This window comes from Quercus lobata, chromosome 3 (genome assembly GCF_001633185.2).
Source record: "Quercus lobata isolate SW786 chromosome 3, ValleyOak3.0 Primary Assembly, whole genome shotgun sequence".
NCBI lineage: Eukaryota > Viridiplantae > Streptophyta > Magnoliopsida > Fagales > Fagaceae > Quercus > Quercus lobata.
In genome coordinates this window covers 65,530,387-65,550,088 of record NC_044906.1, presented here as the reverse complement: position 1 = coordinate 65,550,088, position 19,702 = coordinate 65,530,387, and the positions used below count along the sequence as shown (strand labels likewise).

The 19,702-nt window shown below is 32.6% G+C and overlaps 1 protein-coding gene and 1 pseudogene across 1 annotated transcript; both read left to right on the top strand.

Annotated features, from left to right (window-relative positions):
* Window positions 1–4,186: 4,186 nt before the first annotated feature.
* On the top strand, window positions 4,187–6,616 carry LOC115982086 (pectate lyase-like). Its single transcript, XM_031104594.1, has 4 exons — window positions 4,187–4,573; window positions 4,711–5,362; window positions 5,704–5,946; window positions 6,246–6,616. The coding sequence occupies exons 1-4, from the start codon at window positions 4,359–4,361 to the stop codon at window positions 6,468–6,470; spliced, it is 1,335 nt and encodes a 444-aa protein (XP_030960454.1). The 5' UTR covers window positions 4,187–4,358; the 3' UTR covers window positions 6,471–6,616.
* Window positions 6,617–15,737: 9,121 nt separating this feature from the next.
* Window positions 15,738–18,089, top strand: LOC115981294 (annotated as a pseudogene).
* The last annotated feature ends 1,613 nt before the right edge of the window (window positions 18,090–19,702 follow it).

Genomic DNA, 19,702 nt, shown 5'->3' with positions numbered 1-19,702 from the left:
ATTCAATGGCACATATTTTCCTATGCTAAGAGCGGCGGAAAGAGAGAGGGAGGTTGAGCAAAGCCCGATTGAAAGAGTGGCGGAAGGAGTGTGAGGTTGAACAAAAGGGTTGAGAGAGCAACGTAATGGAAAGAGAGAGTTGGAACAAAGGGAGTGACAGATAGATTTAAGGCTGAAATTGTGAGGGTGGAAGAGGTTGAATTTGTTTGGGGGACTTGCATGGTCTTGCCGTACACAGGCGTTCCTCAGTAATTTTAAGGTCGAAATTGTGTTTAGAGAGGTTGATTTAGGGACAACTGAAATCATGTGGGTGGAAAGGGAGAGGGAGATAGTTTGGGTTGGAGTTTTAAATTGGCTGCAAAGAAATCGTGTTATAGAAATACTAGTCTGTGCTTTGCGTGTGTGATGACTCTTTTTTATTTTTTATTTTGGGTTTAGTGTCATAATATCTAAAAGAGAAGTGCTATGTCCATAACATTTTTACAATATTTTCACAACAAATCATGGGTGGTTAGTTGTTATTGGTTCAAATTTGAATTTAGCACTGAGATCACTTTTTTAACCCAACAATAACAACTAGTAACAATCCGCTATTTAAGATTTATTGTAAAAATGTTGTGGATATATCATTTCTCTATCTAAAAATAAGATAGAGAAGTCTCCTAATTCTTAGGATCTTTCTTTATGTGATATATATATATATATATTTATATTTTAATTAGTTATTTGTACATGAGTTAGTGGCTTATATGAATGGAAGAAACTAATTGAAATTGAAACTCTTGAATAGTGTTTAAAAGTGAGATAGAGTGAGTGTCCTAATTTTTTCAATTTTTTATTTATTTTTATCTTTCTCTATGTGAGAGTTGATAAAAGTTTCAAAATTTGAATTTAAAATAAAAGGTGGTAATTCAAATTAGAGAAGAGAAAGAAAAAAAAGCCTAAAACTAAGGCACCTTTTAAAAATAGTAAATTACTCTTTTAACTAATTTGTGTTTTTAACTTTAAAATTATATACCACTGCACATCTTTGGTGCGATAATTACTTCACAAGTATAAGTACTTATGGGGTGTGGGGGATAAAAGTCGGGGTTAAATTTAAAATAAAAGGTGATAATTTAAACAGAGAATTGTGTTATTGATAGTATAGATGAATTCTATGGGGGAAAATGGGCATTTGCCTCTGTAAGGACTCGATTTGTAACAAACCGTAACAGTGTTGGGTTCGCACGTAAAAATGCTCAAACAATATCACTTGTAGAGCGTGGGTTTGAAAGGCTAGGCCTTAGTCACCAGACGGCGGGTTTTTCGTGGTGTTCATACATGGTTTAAACCGTGTTCGCCCTAAGAGTCTTTTTCTTGGAGGCGGGCTGGGAGGCTCTGGTTTTTGGCCATTTTTCCCAGCCTTTTCTCCGGATTGCTTATTTTTCCTTTTATACTAGCCTGTCTTCCTTATCCAACGCCCACGTGTGGGGTTCAATTTTCCAAGACTGATACTTGTCCCATCAGCTCATACCTAGAGTGATTGGGGATGGTTGTAAAAGCTGAAGGGGAGGGCTCTGTCAGGTGCAGAGTCTTGAATGGCAGTAAGTGCAGCTTTCCCTTTGTTTTTGGTCGTTAAACTATCCAGGGTGTCCTTCCCTATTGACATAGATATTTTTAGATTTTTTCCAGACTGTTTCTGTTCCGTTTTTGTCCTTCCATCCAGGGGGGACCTCGGACATGTCGAGGACTAATTCGTCCTCGGCTGTGTCCCAGGATTATTTTGTACTTGTATTACCTATCTTTGGCTATAACCTTCCTCGGCTCGGGCCTTGGGCCCTAATGAATAAATGGGCCAAGGCTACAGATTATCAGGCCCTACAGCCCCTAATTTACAAACTATGTAGTAAAATATTTTTGTTTTGAAACTATTTAGCAAAATGCCCTTATTTTTTAAATTCGATTTTAACAAAATTGAGTTCTGTGTAAAACTCGATATCCTCAAAATCGAGTTATATATATATATTTTTAAGTGAAACTTAACATTAGCAATGTCGAGTTTCACTCAAATTTTCAAAATAAAATTAAGTGACAAAATATACATAGAATTCGACATTACTAATGTCGAGTTCTACCTGTAACTCGATTTTTTTAAAATTGAGTTTAAAAAACAGGGGTATTTTGCTAATTAATTTCAAAACAAGGGCATTTTATTGCGTAGTTTGTAAATTAGGGGCAAATGTCCATTTTTCCCGAGTTCTATGCAGATAGCTACCCCGTTAGCTCATGTAATATCAACAAAATTGAAATCAAGTTTTGAAAACAAAGCTTTTTAAACACGATTTCAAAATAATTTTCTCACAATGCTATTTTTAATAAATCTTAATAAAATAATATTATTTTTCTAAAAGGTTCAATCTTTTTTTCTTTTTTGATAGGCTAAAAGGCTCACTTAGGGGAGACTTTTGCTGTTATCTTATCCAACCCTAGATTGCTGTTATCTTACATCAGTAAAGAAGAAGAAAAAAAATAGTAATGAGCTTCGCAAATGACACATTTTTACTATAAAAATAGGGAGGATGGAAAGTAGAGTTATAAGTTCAAAAGTTATTATGTGTATATAATTTACCAATTAAAAAATGAAATATATTCTGGGCTAATCATAAAGCTTGTTTGAGAGAATATTAAATATTAAAAAGGTATTGTAATGCTATTTTTTGAAGTCATCCAATGATCTCATCCCTTAACAATAATGCCTTTAAAGTTTTTTCTTATGAAATTAAACCTAAGATTTTAAAAAGTATCAAATTAAACCTTAGTTCAATTAAGTGTAACAACATTAAGCTTAAGTTAATTTTAATTAATATAGATTGAGAGTTTAATTTGTTATTTTTGAATTCTTAAGCTTCAATTTATTATTTTTGAAACTAAACAGTTTACTCTTTATTTATTTACTTTTTAAAACCTCTCGGTTTAATTTGATAATTTTAAAATTATATGGTTTAATTTGTTATACCTTAAACAATAGAGCTTTAAATGAAAATTTTCAATAATTATTGTTCACTAAATATAACAAATTAAACCCTATAGTTTCTAAATTATCAAATTAAATTGTGAGGTTTTAAAAAGTAGGCTAAAATACAAAGTGCACCCTTTAAGTTTGACTAAAATTAATTTTATTCTTCTAACTTTACATTTGTTTAATTAAGTTTTCTAAATTTCAAATTCATTCAATTAAGTCCTTTAAGTTTTAAATTTTTTCAATTCAAGCTTTCTATTCAATTTTGTTAAAAAATTGCCCATAAAAAAATTTTTTACACATGAAAAAAATCTATAAAATTAATAAAAATATTTTATAGATTTTTTATGTAAGAATTTTTTTCACAAAATATTTTTTCATTAGTTAATTGCATACTTAATGACAATTTTTTTAAAAACAAAATTTGACAAAAGGCCTGAATTGAATAACTTTGAAACTTAAAGGACTCAATTAACAAAAGTAAAATTAAAGAACTGAAATGAATTTTAGTCAAACTTAGAAGGTACATTTTACATTTTAGCTTATTTTTTAAACCCTCACGGTTTTTAATTTGATAATTTAGAAACTATGGGGTTTAAATTATTATACCTTAAACAATAGACCTTTAAATGAAAATTTCCAATAATTATTGTTCACTAAATATATTTCATTAAAAAATAAATTTTATAATTTTTTTTTCTAAAAAAGAAAAAAGAAAAAACAAAAAACAAAGTCAAAAGAGTTGAGAGTAATGCAATATGCAAAAACTATTTTAGAATATTTTTACAAATTGTTGATGTATCCAACTTCTCATTGGTTTTTATCTAAGCCTATTATTAACATCACTTTTTCATTTACTAATAATCACTTACCACATTGACAGTTTGTATCTCTAGCATTACTTAGAAGTTAAACAAGTGAAAGTGCCGCAAGCTCATCCATTTACTTGTAGTTATGACAACCAGCCAATAGCGTTAGATTGTGTGGCTAAACATAGAAGAATGAATTCAAAATACCAAGTTTTTTTAGACTATACACAGTTAGATTGAAGTGGTTCTCCACTCTTACCGCCTAATGCCTCTCTCACCTTCACAAAACTTATATATTGTCCTCCTGTTTTAGAATTATGTCTGTTATATATAAACAAACACTTTCTTAAATATTGGATTCTTCCAAGCACTCAAAGAGAACCCTCTACCTTCAGGGTTCAATACCATCTTGTCTGCTTTTCTTGGACATATTGGCTTAGGTTTAGGTCCCATTGAAAAAGGTTTTGCAGGGAAAAACCAAGACCTGACCAATTAATTTTTTCATAAAAATTTCGAAGAAAAAACAAAGAGTTACGTTAAAGTTTTACATGCATACAGTAGCAATGGCAGAAGTTAACAAAAATTGCTTTCTTCTCTTCTTTTTTGTATCATTTGTTGTAATCATCCCAACCCTTCATGCCAACATTGCTGAATACGATGATTACTGGAAGAAAAGAGCTGCCCAAGCCGAAAAAGACAACCATGAAGCCTATAATCCTGATCCTGAGGAAGTCACAAATAGCTTCAACTCTCATGTCAACAAGTAGGTTAAAAATTATCATTAGTATAATAAAGTAAAAGCAACACGAAAAAAAAAAAAATCTACAATTTCTTTTAGAACTGTTGAATTGGCATGTTTTGACTCCGATATTCTTTTTATTCAAAATTTGGCATGTATAGGGCTTTGGATGGCGCTAACAGCACAAGAAGACAATTGAAAAAGTATAAAGGCCCATGCGTGGCCACCAATCCTATTGATCGATGCTGGAGGTGCGACCCCGAATGGTACAATCACCGCAAGAGGCTAACTAAATGTGTCCTTGGCTTTGGCCACAAGACTATTGGTGGAAAAAAGGGAAAGTACTATGTGGTCACAGATTCCTCAGACGGTGACATGGTCAATCCCAAACCTGGGACTCTCAGACATGCTGTGATTCAAAAGAAGCCCCTCTGGATTGTGTTTGCACGCAGCATGGTCATTAGGCTTAATCAGGAGCTAATAATGACTGGACACAAAACCATTGATGGTAGGGGAGCTAATGTTCGTATTGCTTATGGTGCTGGCATCACTCTCCAATTTGTCAAGAATGTGATCATCCATAACATCCATATCCATAACATTGTTGCTGGAAGTGGTGGAACTATTAGGGATAGTATTGACCACGTTGGTTTTAGGACCCCTAGTGATGGTGATGGTATCTCTATCTTTGGCTCATCCAAAATCTGGATCGACCATGTTTCCATGTCTAATTGCCAAGATGGTCTCATTGATGCCATCATGGGTTCAACTGCTATTACCATCTCCAATTGCCATTTCACCCACCACAATGAGGTAACATTTTCATCTCTATTTGTTGTCAATCATAAAAAAAAGAAAAAAGAAAAAAGAAGAAGAAGGTAATTCTAGCATTTATTTATTATATTCTTAAAGTGACATTAATCACATTTATTATTATGTTTGTCTATTAATAATTCATAAATTAATACGAAGGTACTAGCATATCTCTTAATATGTGAAAGTTCAGTCTCTATTATGACTTAACCTAAGAAAAAAAAAAGTTAACTACGTCCAAATGTATTATGTAATATAGAAGAAATAGATTGTAAAATATTAATCCAATTTTCAAGTGAAGAATGGAGAACATAATTGAGAGTTTGATGGGGTTGATTCAGGTGATGTTGTTTGGAGCAAGCGATAGCTTCTCTGGCGACAAGATAATGCAAATTACAGTTGCCTTCAACCATTTCGGCCGGGGATTGGTGCAGCGGATGCCAAGGTGCCGATGGGGATTCGTCCATGTGGTTAACAATGATTACACTCACTGGCTCATGTATGCCATTGGTGGTAGCAGCAGTCCTACTATTATCAGTCAGGGTAATCGATTCATCGCTCCTCCAAACCTGGCTGCTAAAGAGGTATGCATGCCTCTCTCAAAATGATTTATGATTGTTCATTTGTCACTAGGTTTATTTAGTTTTTGTTTTTGTCATGTATGCAAATACAACATGTAACACAGTTTCTATGTATTTAACAACTGTTGAGATGACATATAGAAATGATCGATTACAATTTATCACATTAACAGTTGTGAAAAAAATTATAAAAATTGTTGTGTCCTTAGCGTTACTGTTCTTGTTTAAGTAGCTTGTTGCTACGTTGTATCACAGTGACTAAATTGTAACAAATTGTTCATCTTAATTTGACGTTGGTGAAGGTGACCAAGAGGGACTATGCAGAACAGGGTGTCTGGCAGAATTGGATATGGAGATCACAGGGTGATCTGATGATGAATGGTGCATTCTTCGTTCAATCTGGGGCTCCACTTAAAACTCATGGTTTCTCAAAGAAGCAATTGATCAAGAGTAAACCTGGCACATACGTGACAAGACTCACTCGCTTCTCGGGCACAGTAAGATGCAGAAAGGGCATACCTTGTTAAGCCTTTTCCAGTTTCATTTCATAGTTCTAAGCAAAAGATTCACCGCCTTGTGTTTTTTAAGGTTAGGATAGAACAAGAGGTTCAGAAAGAAAAACCAGCAAAAGAGTTTTGCTGTTGTAGTAATTAATTTTCATGGACTTTGTATACATTCTATCCATATATATATATATATATATATATATATATAAAATTGTGTTTGGTTTGTTTAATTAAGGAGGAAGGAAATTAATTAAAGCACAGGAAAGTACTTTGGGAAATCACAAAGATGGAGCAAAATGGTTTTAAAAAAAAAGAAAGAAAGAAAATGTTTCTGTAATTTTCTGATTGCTTTTAATTCTTCATTATCAAAAGCAGAAAAAGGCCATATTCTAATTATATACAAGTCTTCATGCATGTGATTGTATCCATATGTGATATGTATGTAGAAAATTACATATCACAAGTACATGTTGGTAATATACCAAATGTTTAGGCAGGGGTTAGTCACCCAATATTTGTACTTTAATGTACAGGAGAGTGCCAAAAAATGTTTTTTTTTTTTTTTTAATAAATTTTTTTGTTGTTTTTTAAAATTTTTATTTATTTATTTACGAAGAGGAAGTAAGTAATAAGTACTTGTGTAATTGTGTTTTGGTAATTAGAAAATTATAGAAGTTAGTGAAAAGTTTATGTTAAGTAGCTTCTTCTTCTTTTTTCTTTTTTTTTTTTTTCTTTTTTTTCTCCGGAGAATGCCTCTAGTTGTTTAACTTATATGTTACAGTACTGCTTCTGGAAGACAAAAGAAAAAGAATAATAATAGTATAAGGGAATAATTTCATAGGCTACTGTTTGTAGGAGCTCATAAACTCTTTTGCCTTGAGTTCCTTGACAAACAAAAGGAGGGATAATAAATTTTTATCAAATTCTATCCAAGAATCAAGGGTAAACTATAATTCTAGAAGATGTTGATCTGTGGCTTGAAAGAGGTGCATCATGTGCACAAATTTTGTGACACAAAAATTCATGGCCATGGATGTTCTACTCCTACCAAACTTAATATTTAGTGATGGGCACATAGCAAGCTAGAAGCATTCACATTCTTTTAAAACTAATTTTAGCTTAAGAAATTACCTTTTTTTTTTTTTAATTTAATTTTTCTGGTAATTCGATATTTATAACAGAGATGAGAAATCTGAACTATAGATATTTCCATTAGAAATATTATGAGGCGCTAACTAGTTAAATTATAACATTATTGGTCAATTTTTATCTATTGTGGTACTTTTAAATATACTCCACATCTCATTGTCTATTTTCTTTCTCCAATCTATAGAAAAATACCATTTCTTAATCATCATTTCATTTCATTTCTCTCAAGTCCTTAACCCAAAGAAACCCACGTTCATTGCAAAAAAAATCTCATCTTCAATCCAAATCTCATATTGATCTTTCTCCATCACTGCAAAAAGAATACAAAATCACTTAAAAAATCACAACAAAAATCCCATACTTCACCGACTTTTCCCAATTAAAATAAATTACCGCAAAAATTCCTTGATGTGAAATAGCCGAACTTTATTGCTGGCTGTAGATCCACAATATTGTCAATACCAACACCTACATGTCCTACCAGGAAAACGAATGATTAAGCTATAGTGTCATCCAAAAATGGACTATAGTATTGTAACTCAAATCTATTTTGACAAAGAACTCAAAATTTCCAGCAAAAATTTGCCAATTAAAACCCACCAAATGATTGAATTGCACTAGCATATGAGTGCTCTACCCTACTCTAAAATTGATAAGTGCAGAAACCTAGCCGCTTAAGGATTTTTACTCATTCTTAGGGACTTGAACTGCGGTAAGGAAAGCTCTATAAATAACCATTATATATATATTCAGGTATTCACATTGGTCTTTTTAAAATGTTCTCCTTACTTAAGTATAAGAACTTATGTTTTCTATTTTAGCCAATCACTTTTTAAAACACCTGCATTAGATTCTCTAATTATACTCTTTTTCATTAAAATTTTATTTATTTATTCTTTTTTATTATTTCTCTCACATTTCAAAACAACTATTTTTTTTTTTAGTTACCAAGATACAAAAATAATAGAATAAGAGTTTGGAGAATGAACAGTGCTTCCCTAAATATAGAAAAACACTTTAGTATTTGCCTATTTTAGTAGAGAATAGGTAAGGAGCTTTGCATAAGTTTGGATAGCAACGCGTTTGCGTTTTTTGGTTGGGTCCCGTGCACTATTTACGGGACTTGCAAGTACGGAATTCAGTAAAATCAACTTTAAAACTGGGTCTCACGACACTATTCACATATTTAAAAATTATTTTAGTAAAGTAGTTTTAGTTTTGTTTTCAGTTTTTTGTTTTCAGCAATAAACGGTATCAAAACAGACCCTTAATGTGAGACTTTTTTGGGCTAATCCCTAAATTTAGGGTCTTACCCTATTTTAGGGAGTCCAATGTGATTGCTCCTGCCATTGTAACTTGTAAGTTGTGGAGAGAGAGAGAGAGAGAGAGAGAGAGAGAGAGAGTGTGTGTGTGTGTGTGTGTGTGTGTTCTTTGGATGTATTTTGGGTTTAGGTTTAGTGAGACTATTTTTATGCCACAATTAGGGGTTGTTTGGATGGCCTGTTTTTATAACTCAATTTTCTGTTTTCATAACTCATAACTAAAAAATGGTGGAACCCATAGCGAGAAGTTCATTTGGCATCACCATCACTCTGTTTCCAGAACTCAATAGCTGTTTTCAATTTCCATAACTCATAACTCAATGACATTTTTGTAATTTAACACACATGGGGGACCTACTAGTCATAACTCAGTCGCACCTTTTGACCAATCTACTGTTTGTTTTGTTTTGTTTTGTTTTGTATTTTCTCCTGGGTTCGGTCTTAGGTGTCTTCCTTTTTTCCTTTCTTCTTTTGGGTTTGGTCTCGGGTGTTCTTGCTTTTTTTTTTTTTTTCCTCTTGGGTTTGGTTCAGGTGTTCTTCCTTTTTTTTTTTTCCTTCTTCTTTCATTGGGTTCGGGTTTCTGGGTTTTTTTTTTTTTCCTGGTTCGGGTTTCTAGGTACTAGGTTGGAAAAAAAAAAACTGCACCGAGTGACAAGAATAGGGCTCACAAATAGTGTGAAAAATATTGAGTGATGGTAACTGAGTGATAGTGCCAAACGGGTGTAATATTTTAAAGTGATGAGTGATGAGTGATGGAAATTGAGTGATGAAAAATATGCATCCAAACATGGCCTTAATCTTCCTATTTTCTTAGTGAGACCCCCTGACAATGTTGCTTGTAAACATAAACCTAAGACCGAACTACATGAATTTTTTTGTTGCTTGTGTGATTGTTTCTTATATATTTTTCAATTTCTATTTTTCCATAAACCTATTATTATTGGGTACACTCATAACAAATAGGTATCAAAACTTCTGCTACCTCAACATATTTCATAGATCATAATTAAAAACCTCACCTCCTCATCTTTATTGCTAGGATAGAACAAGAGGATGAAAAAGAAAATCAGCAAAAGAAATGTTGTAGTAATCAATTGTTGTGGCCATATATATATATAGTGCGTAGCTTATTTGAGGAAAAAGAAAGCAAAGTACTTGGGATATCACAAATTGGCAAAAGTAGTTAAAAAAGAAAAAGCAATAAAAAAAGAAAAAGGTTTCTGTATGGTAATGATCTGCTTGCTTTTAATTCCTTTCTATTAAAAGCAAAATGAGCCGTGCTATTCTAAATGTAAGCGTGCATGCATGTGCATGTATGATGTATCTCTATTCTCTATATGTGTGTTGAAAGTTACATGTTACAAGAAGTACAGTTGGTAGTAATATACTAAAATGCTTATGGTTCAGGGGTGACCAAGTTTTGTATTCCAATGTACTCGGAGATTGCCGAAAATGATTTTTTGTTTTGTTTTGTTTTTACGAAGAGGAATTTAGGCACAAGTACTGCTTGTGTTTGGTAATTAGCAACGTAGAATCGACACGAATATTTAACGGTCATTATAATTCTTAATTGTAGAATGGCGGAGCCACATGCATGGTTGTGGGCCAATGGCCCTCCATAATTTTAATTTTAAAAAAAATTTAGGTATATTTTATAATAAAAAAAAAAAAGTTCATATGAGACTTTAGGAGACTTTAGTTGTAACATTATGATTTTGATTTGTCAAACATGGATGAAATTTTGTAAACAATTTATATATTAAAAAGAAAATTATAAATAATTTTGCTATAAAAATAATAATTGATGAAGTTTATTAGGTGAAGTATTATTGTTGAGCATGACTTTGATGGAAGATACTATATGTGGGGGTGATAAACCGGAAAACCCATACCAATGTATATGTTGAGCCAGGGACCCAGTCCAAGGAAGAACTCCTCTTCGGACTGGCCAGGCCGAGGAGAAAGGGGACGGCCAGCCATCTGAAAGTGACGCATCGGACCGCTCCATGAAAGATGATAAATATTAAGAAAGAAAAGGAATAAAAGAGGCATGGAAATATTTAAGAGAAAGTTGCTGCCAATGCATTAAGTATTCTGCAACTAACTGAACCCTGCTTTCCAGCTTTTACAACCACTCCCAATGATTTTGGGAAGGGGCTGATAGAACAAGTATCAGCACCATAAATCTAAATCTACACGTGGACGGTGGAGATGAGAGGAAGATAGTATAAAATAGAAGGGACGGGACTGGTAAAAGGGGGAGAAAAAAGGAACAGAGGAAGAATCAAACTCCTCCTCGGATAGAATCTGAGGATGACTCTCTCTAATAAACTAATGTTATTTTTCTTTCTTCATCACTTAGATATGGGTTGCCCGTTTAATTCGCTAAGGCCCGAGTTTTCAACTTATTTTCTACAAATTAATTGTATTGGGCTCATTGAACCAAGACTCCATACACTTTGGATTTGGACCCCAAATTATGACCCTACACTATATTCGTTTATTTTTTTGTTCTATATATTTTTATATTGTATAACCAATTATACAACTTATATATACTCATTAGAATTTAAGAAGATTATAAGTTTCTGTTTAAAAAAAAAAAAAATCAGGTCTTGGATGTGTATATATACATATTAAAGTTTAATATATATATATATATATATAAACTTTCTTTAGTATAATAAAATTAACATTTATATTTTCATACACATATATTATGTGGATTTTTTTGGGTAGTGTATATATGTGATTTTAGTTTATCTTGACACAATAGTTCGGCCCCCAAACTCAAAATTTTTGGCTCTGCTAACCGACCAAGTCATCAATTTTTTACCCAATAATTATAAGATGCAAACGGGGTCAAGTGTGAACTCTAATTGTATAAAAAGATTAATCCTATGAATAAGAGCATATATAGTTCTTGAACGACATATACGTTGTCACATAAATGCAAAACGACAGACTTGTGTTTGTCTCTAATCACATAAATCTTTATTTTGTAGAATCTCTGATCCCATAATTAAAAACAAAAACAAAAACTAAAGACATTCTAGATTTGTAGAATGTCTTTAGTTTAATAATAAAGAAAAATCGTAGTTTTCTAATGTATTACTTATAACTTAGTACTCCAAAAACTACCGCCCCATATTATTTTTACGAAAATGAATAATTTAGTACTTGTGTTTGGTAATTAGTAACATAGAATCCAAACGAATAATTGTTATCATAATTCTTGATTGTAGTATGCCTGAAAGAAATATAATGAATTTAGGAGATTGCCTCTAATCCTAGGAATTAATAAGAGCAAACTTCTAAAACGACATATATGTTGTCGCAAAAATTAATGCAAACGATAAAACTTGTGTTTGTCTCTAATCACATAAATCTTTATTTTTCGGAATATCTAATCCCAGAAATTAAAAAAATAAATAAAAATCCAAAAGAGATTCACATTCTAGATTTGTAGACAGGGATAAGCCAAACCCAGTTGTCAATTTAATTATAAAAAGAAAAAAAAAATGTATTTGTCTCATGTATTACTTGTAACTTACTACTCCAAAAATTACCTGTCCATATTATTTTTCATTTGTATTTCCTCCATATATGCAAACAGAAGATGGAAGAATTTATTTTTCTTAACTTAATTGAGTCCATGTTTCAATTAATTAAATAATTTTAGTAAAACAATTTTATTTTCAACTTATCAAGGTGAAAAATTATAATTGGTTTTTTTATTTTGACTAAGAGGTAACATGTTATAATTGATACATTTTAAAAGTGGTATCAATGATGAGTCTATATAATAGTGATTTTGCATTAATCACAAATTGTCACCTCTAAAAGTTGTGAGAAAAGTTATGCCCATGACGTTGTTCTTATTTATTTCCAAGATTCATATATGGACAAAGTTTAGCTACAAAATTAGTTGTAGCCTTAGACTACAAACTTACTTAATATCTTTTTATTGGATGTGAATTTTAACAAATCCACCATTGGATTACATCTTCTTCTTATATCCTCCATGCTTGCAAAATTTCAAGAAAATTAAAGATCAATAGCTATGTCATCAATAAATTTTTTAAATTGCAAGTTTTTGTAATTTAAAATTATGCACAAAATATAAGCTTATAGATCATATAGTAAATGATATCCGATTGACACAAAATTTAACATGTGTATTAAGGGTGTAAAGAACATGCAATTCAACGGTTAGATTTTCAAAATATGTTGTAGTATTTATTTTATTGAGTGAGTTTGTAGCCTTAAGCTACAACCAATTTTGTAGTTAAACTTTGTCCTTCATATATAATGTAAGAAGATTTTCCACGGTTGAGCTGTGAGTTAAAACTTCAAATACCTTACAGTAAATTTTATCCCAGCTTAATTTTGTCACTAACATTTTGAGTTAAACCTAAACATCAAAGGTTTGGTATAATCTTGAATTGAATTTTCAAAAAAAAAAAAAAAAAATTCTTGAGATACTCTCGAAATAAAACTTACGCAGTATACTCTATTAATTATAAAAAATAATTTAATATAAAAATCATTTTTTTCACATGACTTTTTGAACTTATGCCATAATCTTTTATGGACATAGTTTAGTTACAAAATTAGTTGCAGTCTTAGACTATATCCTTACTCAATATTTTTTTATTGGAGGTAAATTTTGACAAATCCACTACTGGATTATATCTTCTTCTTATATCCTCTATACTTGCAAATTTTTTAGAAAATAAAAGATCAATTGCTATGTCATCAATAAATTGTTTAAACTGTAAGTTTTTGTAGTTTAAAATTATGCATAAAATATAAGCTTATAAATCATATGATAAATAATATCTGATTGACACAAAATTTGACATGTGTATTAAGAGCGCAAAGAATATGCAATTCAACGGTTAGATTTTTAAAATATGTAATAATATTTATTTTGTTGAGTAAAATTGTAGCTTCAAGCTACAACTAATTTTTTAATCAAACTTTGTCAATATCTTATTAAATGGAATAACTTATTTTTATTGGTATAGAGTAACGTGTTAGCAAACAATTATTCATTGTATTGATGTTAGTTAATTTAATGAGGTTTAAAAGGAGAATTGTAAACAAAATTAGCATAATTATTACCGTGAAGATTAAGCTGTTATTGAGTTGTAACTTAATTTTTAGAGGTTAATTTAGTTTGTGTGGGTTCTTGTTTTAGAAGATACCCAGGATCAGTAATGATAAAAGATCTTGGGTCTCCAAAGATTGGTGTTTGATTGTTGGTTGGACAGGGCTTGACTCACCGTTACCTTATTGGGCCGTTTTATGAGTCAATATGTGCACAAAACAAGAACCCCACAACACACACCCACACACATATTTATTGGTTGAATGAATAACTAAGGAATGACAAATAAAATAAAAGGAAAGCAAATAGAACGTTAGAGATCCTTAGTTAGAATGGTATATATTATGCTTCATTCTATTAAATGTCTGGGTACAGTGATTTTTGTTTTGCTTTGATATGTCACAAGCCTCAATAAAAGTTCAAAAATCACAGACTTAGATAGCGCTCCTTAGACTTTCAAGACTTGTGAAGTTTGAATCCTCTTGAATCCAAGTTTATCCTTAAACATTCACTTTAGGATCCCTAGCCATGCCTTACTTTTCACTCTATCACAGACTTACAGCTCTCTTTTTGTTTCTTTTGTATGCTGAATACTTCTTGCTTCTTACCCCCTATCTTAGCTAGGGCTCTACCCCTTTTATAGTGCCCTTTTAGGGTTCTTCTATGTTAACAATCCATTCCTTTTGTGATCTGGATACTAGAACCAATGCTATACCCAAAATATTGGTGGCCGGTCCTTTCCCCTTTCTTCTTTGATTTCACTTTCTTGGGGATTGGCAGCCAAAAGCCCACTTGTTGGCTTTCCATTTTTGCGAGATCCTTTGTAAGTCCAAATTCTTCTCCAAAGTCAAGGCTTCTTATTCTTTCCCCAAGGTCTTGCTAAAAGTGTAGCCAGAAAGGCTCCTGACCATCTTCCTCCTTGGCTCTCCTTCTTTGCCTTGCCCAAGGTCCTAGATCCCTTCAACAGGTGTTGGTCCCAAGACCACCATCTGTCTCCATCACTCTTTGCTGGGTCGTAGGTAATTGATTTTGACAGGATCTCCTTCGCTCTTCATGCTCCCTTTTTTACATGAGCATGCCATTTTGACCCGTCCACGTCTTGGTTGGCGTTTTCCAACCTTCCTCAAGAATCTGTTCCTTGAGGCTGGTGGATCCTAGGCAACTTTGGCCCAGATCCCACTTGCCCCTTTGGACTTTCTTAGGTGTCATGGTTTCCTTTCACCCTTGGGCCAAGCCTTCCTTATCCTCATTCTCTAGGGCCCAAGGCTTATTTTCTTCTTCTTACAGGCCCAGCTTTCCTTTTCCATCTGAAGGCCCAAACTTTCTTCCTTTTTCTCACTTCTGTGGGCTGGGTCCTCCTTGCTTTTATGGGCCTGGCTCCTTGCTATATTTTGAACCTCGACACTTTGTAAATGGGGCCTGATAGTTTTGGTGATACCTTTATCACAACTCTTTTACTGTAAGTTTCTGCTTTGTAATCTAGTAGAATCTGTAGGCACTTCAAATTTGTCTCAAATGAGATAGTTTTGATCGTAATCCGTGTCTTTATCACTTTAAACATTGTGTCAACAACAAAATTTATCATAAGAGACCACTTATGGTATACACATATAAATAGACTTGTACTTACTTTTTCAGTATCAAGCAACAAACAAAGCTAGTTAAGTTGATTGCAATTGTTTACCACCAAGATACAAAATCAGAATGGAGGTCAACACCGCTGTGAAATCTGGTCATTTGAGCCTAGGAGTACACCACATAAATATGATGGAAGGTGAAGAAGCATTGGCCAATACGTGCGTTAAGAGGCAGCGAAGAAATATGCTCCTGCAATAACTTGCAGTATCGAAGGTGACCAACAACAGAAGCAACCACAGGCAGACCAAGCCACTACTGTTGGTAGCGTGAAGAAAAGTTCAAGATTTCGTGGAGTCAGCAGGTTCAATATAGAACTTTGTTTCCTAACATAAATATGTCCTTTTCTGTGGAGTAAAACTTAGATACAGTTTCATAAGTGTTGTACCATGTATTCTCTAATATTGTGAATTTGTTTAGTAGAAAATGGAAGCTAAATATATGTACCTATGACACAAATACGGATGGATTGGACGTTTTGAAGCTCATTTATGGGATAAAGGGTCTTGGAATCCAACACAGAGGAAGAAGGGAAAGCAAGGTACATTACATATATATCTACATCACTTGCTTTCATCCATTTTTATGTACTTTTATCTACATGTATACGTGTTCTTCTTGATTACTTACGTCTTCTTTACTGTTTGCATATTGGAATATTGCTGGAATGAGCAGTGTACCTAGGTGAGTATTTGATTGGTAATTGAAACCATCTTTGCTTTATGAGAGACTTAATATAGAGGGAACTTTTGGTCTGTTTGGATTGAGGGAGGAGGAGGGAAGTAGAGTAGAGTAGATTTGACCCAAAATTAGCCTATTTTCAGCCAACTCTACTCTACTTTTCTCCACTCCCTCTCCTTTCCCCTTCAATCCAAATAGGCAGTTACTGACCTCTATGGCATTGCTAATATATATATATATATATATATATAGGAGCTTATGATGAAGAAGAATTGGCTGCTCTCAAGTATTGGGGAACATCATCTGTTACAAATTTTCCTGTAAGAATTTCTATAGAACCATTTTGTTTTCATTTTTTATTTTTTCAAAAAAGAAGGTAAAATGATGTATTTTTTTTCTCAATGCTGGTATTTTTGTATGATATTCTTGCAGGTAACTGATTATGAGAAAGAAATTGCGATAATAAACACTGTGACAAAAGAAGAATACCTTGCTTCATTGAGAAGGTAGATCATCCCCTCAAAAATTTGCATTGCTTAACAAGCTTTCCAATAATATTATAAATGTAATTGGCTTTGATGTTTGTTCATATAGGAGAAGCAGCGGTTTTTCAGGAGGTGTATCAAAGTATAGAGGAGTTGCAAGGTAATTCAACTTTCCACAACAATAATTTGAGCATCAGACCATTGAATATATATATGTTGCTAACAAGGTTGAACATTTGGACTAACTGCAAGCACCATCATAATGGGAGATGGGAAGCAAGGATAGGGAGGGTGTTTGGAAACAAATATCTCTACCTTGGCACTTACAGTGAGTTTCACCCTCGCATTCTTTTTTTTATCCCCTCCTCTAGCTTATAGAGTTGTGTTGCCTAAAATATTAGGGAAAATGCTGAAATTATTATCAATTTTACTATAAAAACTTTCTGAATTATTTGTTTATGATTGGTGACACTTATGTTTATAAGACTTATATAATAAAATTTATAGTATCCATAACAGCGCTCCATTATTATATTTGAATTGTGTAGACATTATAAATCTAACACAACACAAATAAATGTCTATAGAAATGGAAATTGGCTACTCTAACAATGAAGTTCAAGTTATTTAGTATTGCCTATTTTATCTTTTTGTAGGCTCTGAAGAGGAGGCTGCTCATGCTTATGATAATGCAGCAATCGAATATAGAGACATTAATGCCCTAACCAACTTTGACTTAAGCACATACATCAAATGGCTAAGACCAGGAGCCAAATCTGTAGCTTCTCAAGAACCAAAATCAAGTGTTGAGTCTAACCCGATTACGAACAAGTAAACAACCGAGCAATCCTTCTTTCACTCCAATCCCTTCGCAATAAACGGGTTGAAGACCCTAAGGAAACAAGAAGGTTTGCTAAGCGAAACTTCCATTAGTCCTTGCACCTAGTCATCAACCCCATTTGCACTTGGCCATCTCCTTAAATCTTCACTATTTAAAGAGCTGACGGAGAGGAATTTGATTGTCATTGATCATGACAAAGATACTGAAGAGAGTGACACAAAAAGTTCAGGCAATGCAAGGAATGGCAATGGGGTTAGTGGAATTTTTTGCAATGAAATTGTCAATAACTCCTGCATGTGTTCAAGCAATGGCAACACGTTACCTGGTCTGGAATCAGAAGAGGAAATCACATTGCCAGTTTTTAACAGATATAGACTGTCCCTCTGGAACGGTACCTTAAACTTTGTTCACTAAGAGCGTCTACCAAATTTAACTCAAAGTGACAAAGTTTCACTTTCAATTAGCATATGCATAGTACTTCTTGGTTGTGTACCATAGATTGCATTGAAGTGTGAAATAAAGCAATTAATGGGAACGATGGGAAGAACTCTTTTCTTTAAACCTTCTATGGCTTCCATGTGGCACTTTAAGCATATATGAATACATTTTTTTTCTTATGGAAGATCGACTATTGAAACATGCAGCCACTAGGGACATGTAAGACCAAGCTTATTTTGGTGAGATAAAAGAAAAAGGTTGTATTTCATTTAACAATACTGAATGAAAAATGAGGCCTTTTAAAAATCACACCAAAGCAAATAACTAAACGTAATTTATAAACCAAGCTATATGCACACTGTTTGCTGCGAGAAAAGATATTTGGAAAGTATTATGACTATTTTCACCAAGATATATTGATTGTGAAAATTATTATGGACTTTTAGAAAGTTCTCATATCTATAAAATATCTAAAAGTTAAAACATATCATTTATTATTGCCACGTTCCTATTGAGTCACATCAGTATTGTAGTCTAGTTCGGTCCATTTCAGTCCACTTCGGTTCGTTTGTCCATTTGGTCCATTTCTTCCACTTTTGTCCATTTTGGTCGACTTTGGTCCATTTCGTCCAATTTGGTCCATAAGCCTCTATTTATACTCATAGGGTTATATTTTATCAAAAAGCATGTATGGAGAGTTAAAATATTTCATAAAACCGTTCATAAGACTTGAAACCTCTTCAAACTTTTTGAACAGTCACCAGAAAATTCTGCAAAAAATTCAGTTTTTCGAGCTTCGATCAGTCGAGAGTTCCTTTCAATCTATCGAATGTACTTTTCAATTGATTGAACAGGAATCGAATAGCGATCGAATCATCTAGAAACTTCAGGACTATTTTCTTACCATTTTGATCAATTGAGCCAAAGATTCGACGAATCGAAAATATTGAATTTCGAATTTTCACTTAGAAAATTCTAAAACTTGAATTTTTACTTTATCAACTTTATGAAATAATATTCTTCAAACGCAAACATCATTATTACAACCTATCCATGTATATACCTTTATATACAACACTCAAAGCCTTTTATTCTTAGATATTGAGATTATCCTATGTATTTCAGTGTGTTGTCATCAGGATGTAGACAAAGCAATACGTATGTGCACAACATATGTTACACCTTATAGATATGTTAGATTGTCTCTTTTCTATCACCAATGCAAGTTTTACTTCATTTGAACGTAAGGAGGATAAACTTGATTATTTGCTCACAACTTGTATAATTCATTAATCGAGTGTTTTTAAGACATAAAATATAATTTAAGACATTATAATTCCCCTAATAAGGTGCATTTAATTATTGCCAATTTATAATTAGACTAAATAAGATAAATGCCTAAGTAATGTTATTAATAAATAAACCCAAAAGTAATCATATTGGTGTAAAAGTTTGCAGAGAAAAGCATGCTACAGCTAGTAAGAGTTTATTTATTCATTTTCTATTGATTTTAAGTAGACTATTTTCTATAAATGTAATTTTGTTAACTGAATTTCATTTTCTTGTAATGGGTTTGATCAATGCATTGT

What these genes read in the sequence shown, in the direction of transcription:
- LOC115982086 (XM_031104594.1), top strand. Translation starts at nt 4,359, where the DNA reads ATGCATACAGTAGCAATGGCAGAAGTTAACAAAAATTGCTTTCTTCTC. An exon ending in ATTTCACCCACCACAATGAG is followed by an intron (nt 5,363 to 5,703) that starts GTAACATTTTCA and finishes GGGTTGATTCAG; the next exon opens with GTGATGTTGTTTGGAGCAAG. An exon ending in CAAACCTGGCTGCTAAAGAG is followed by an intron (nt 5,947 to 6,245) that starts GTATGCATGCCT and finishes ACGTTGGTGAAG; the next exon opens with GTGACCAAGAGGGACTATGC.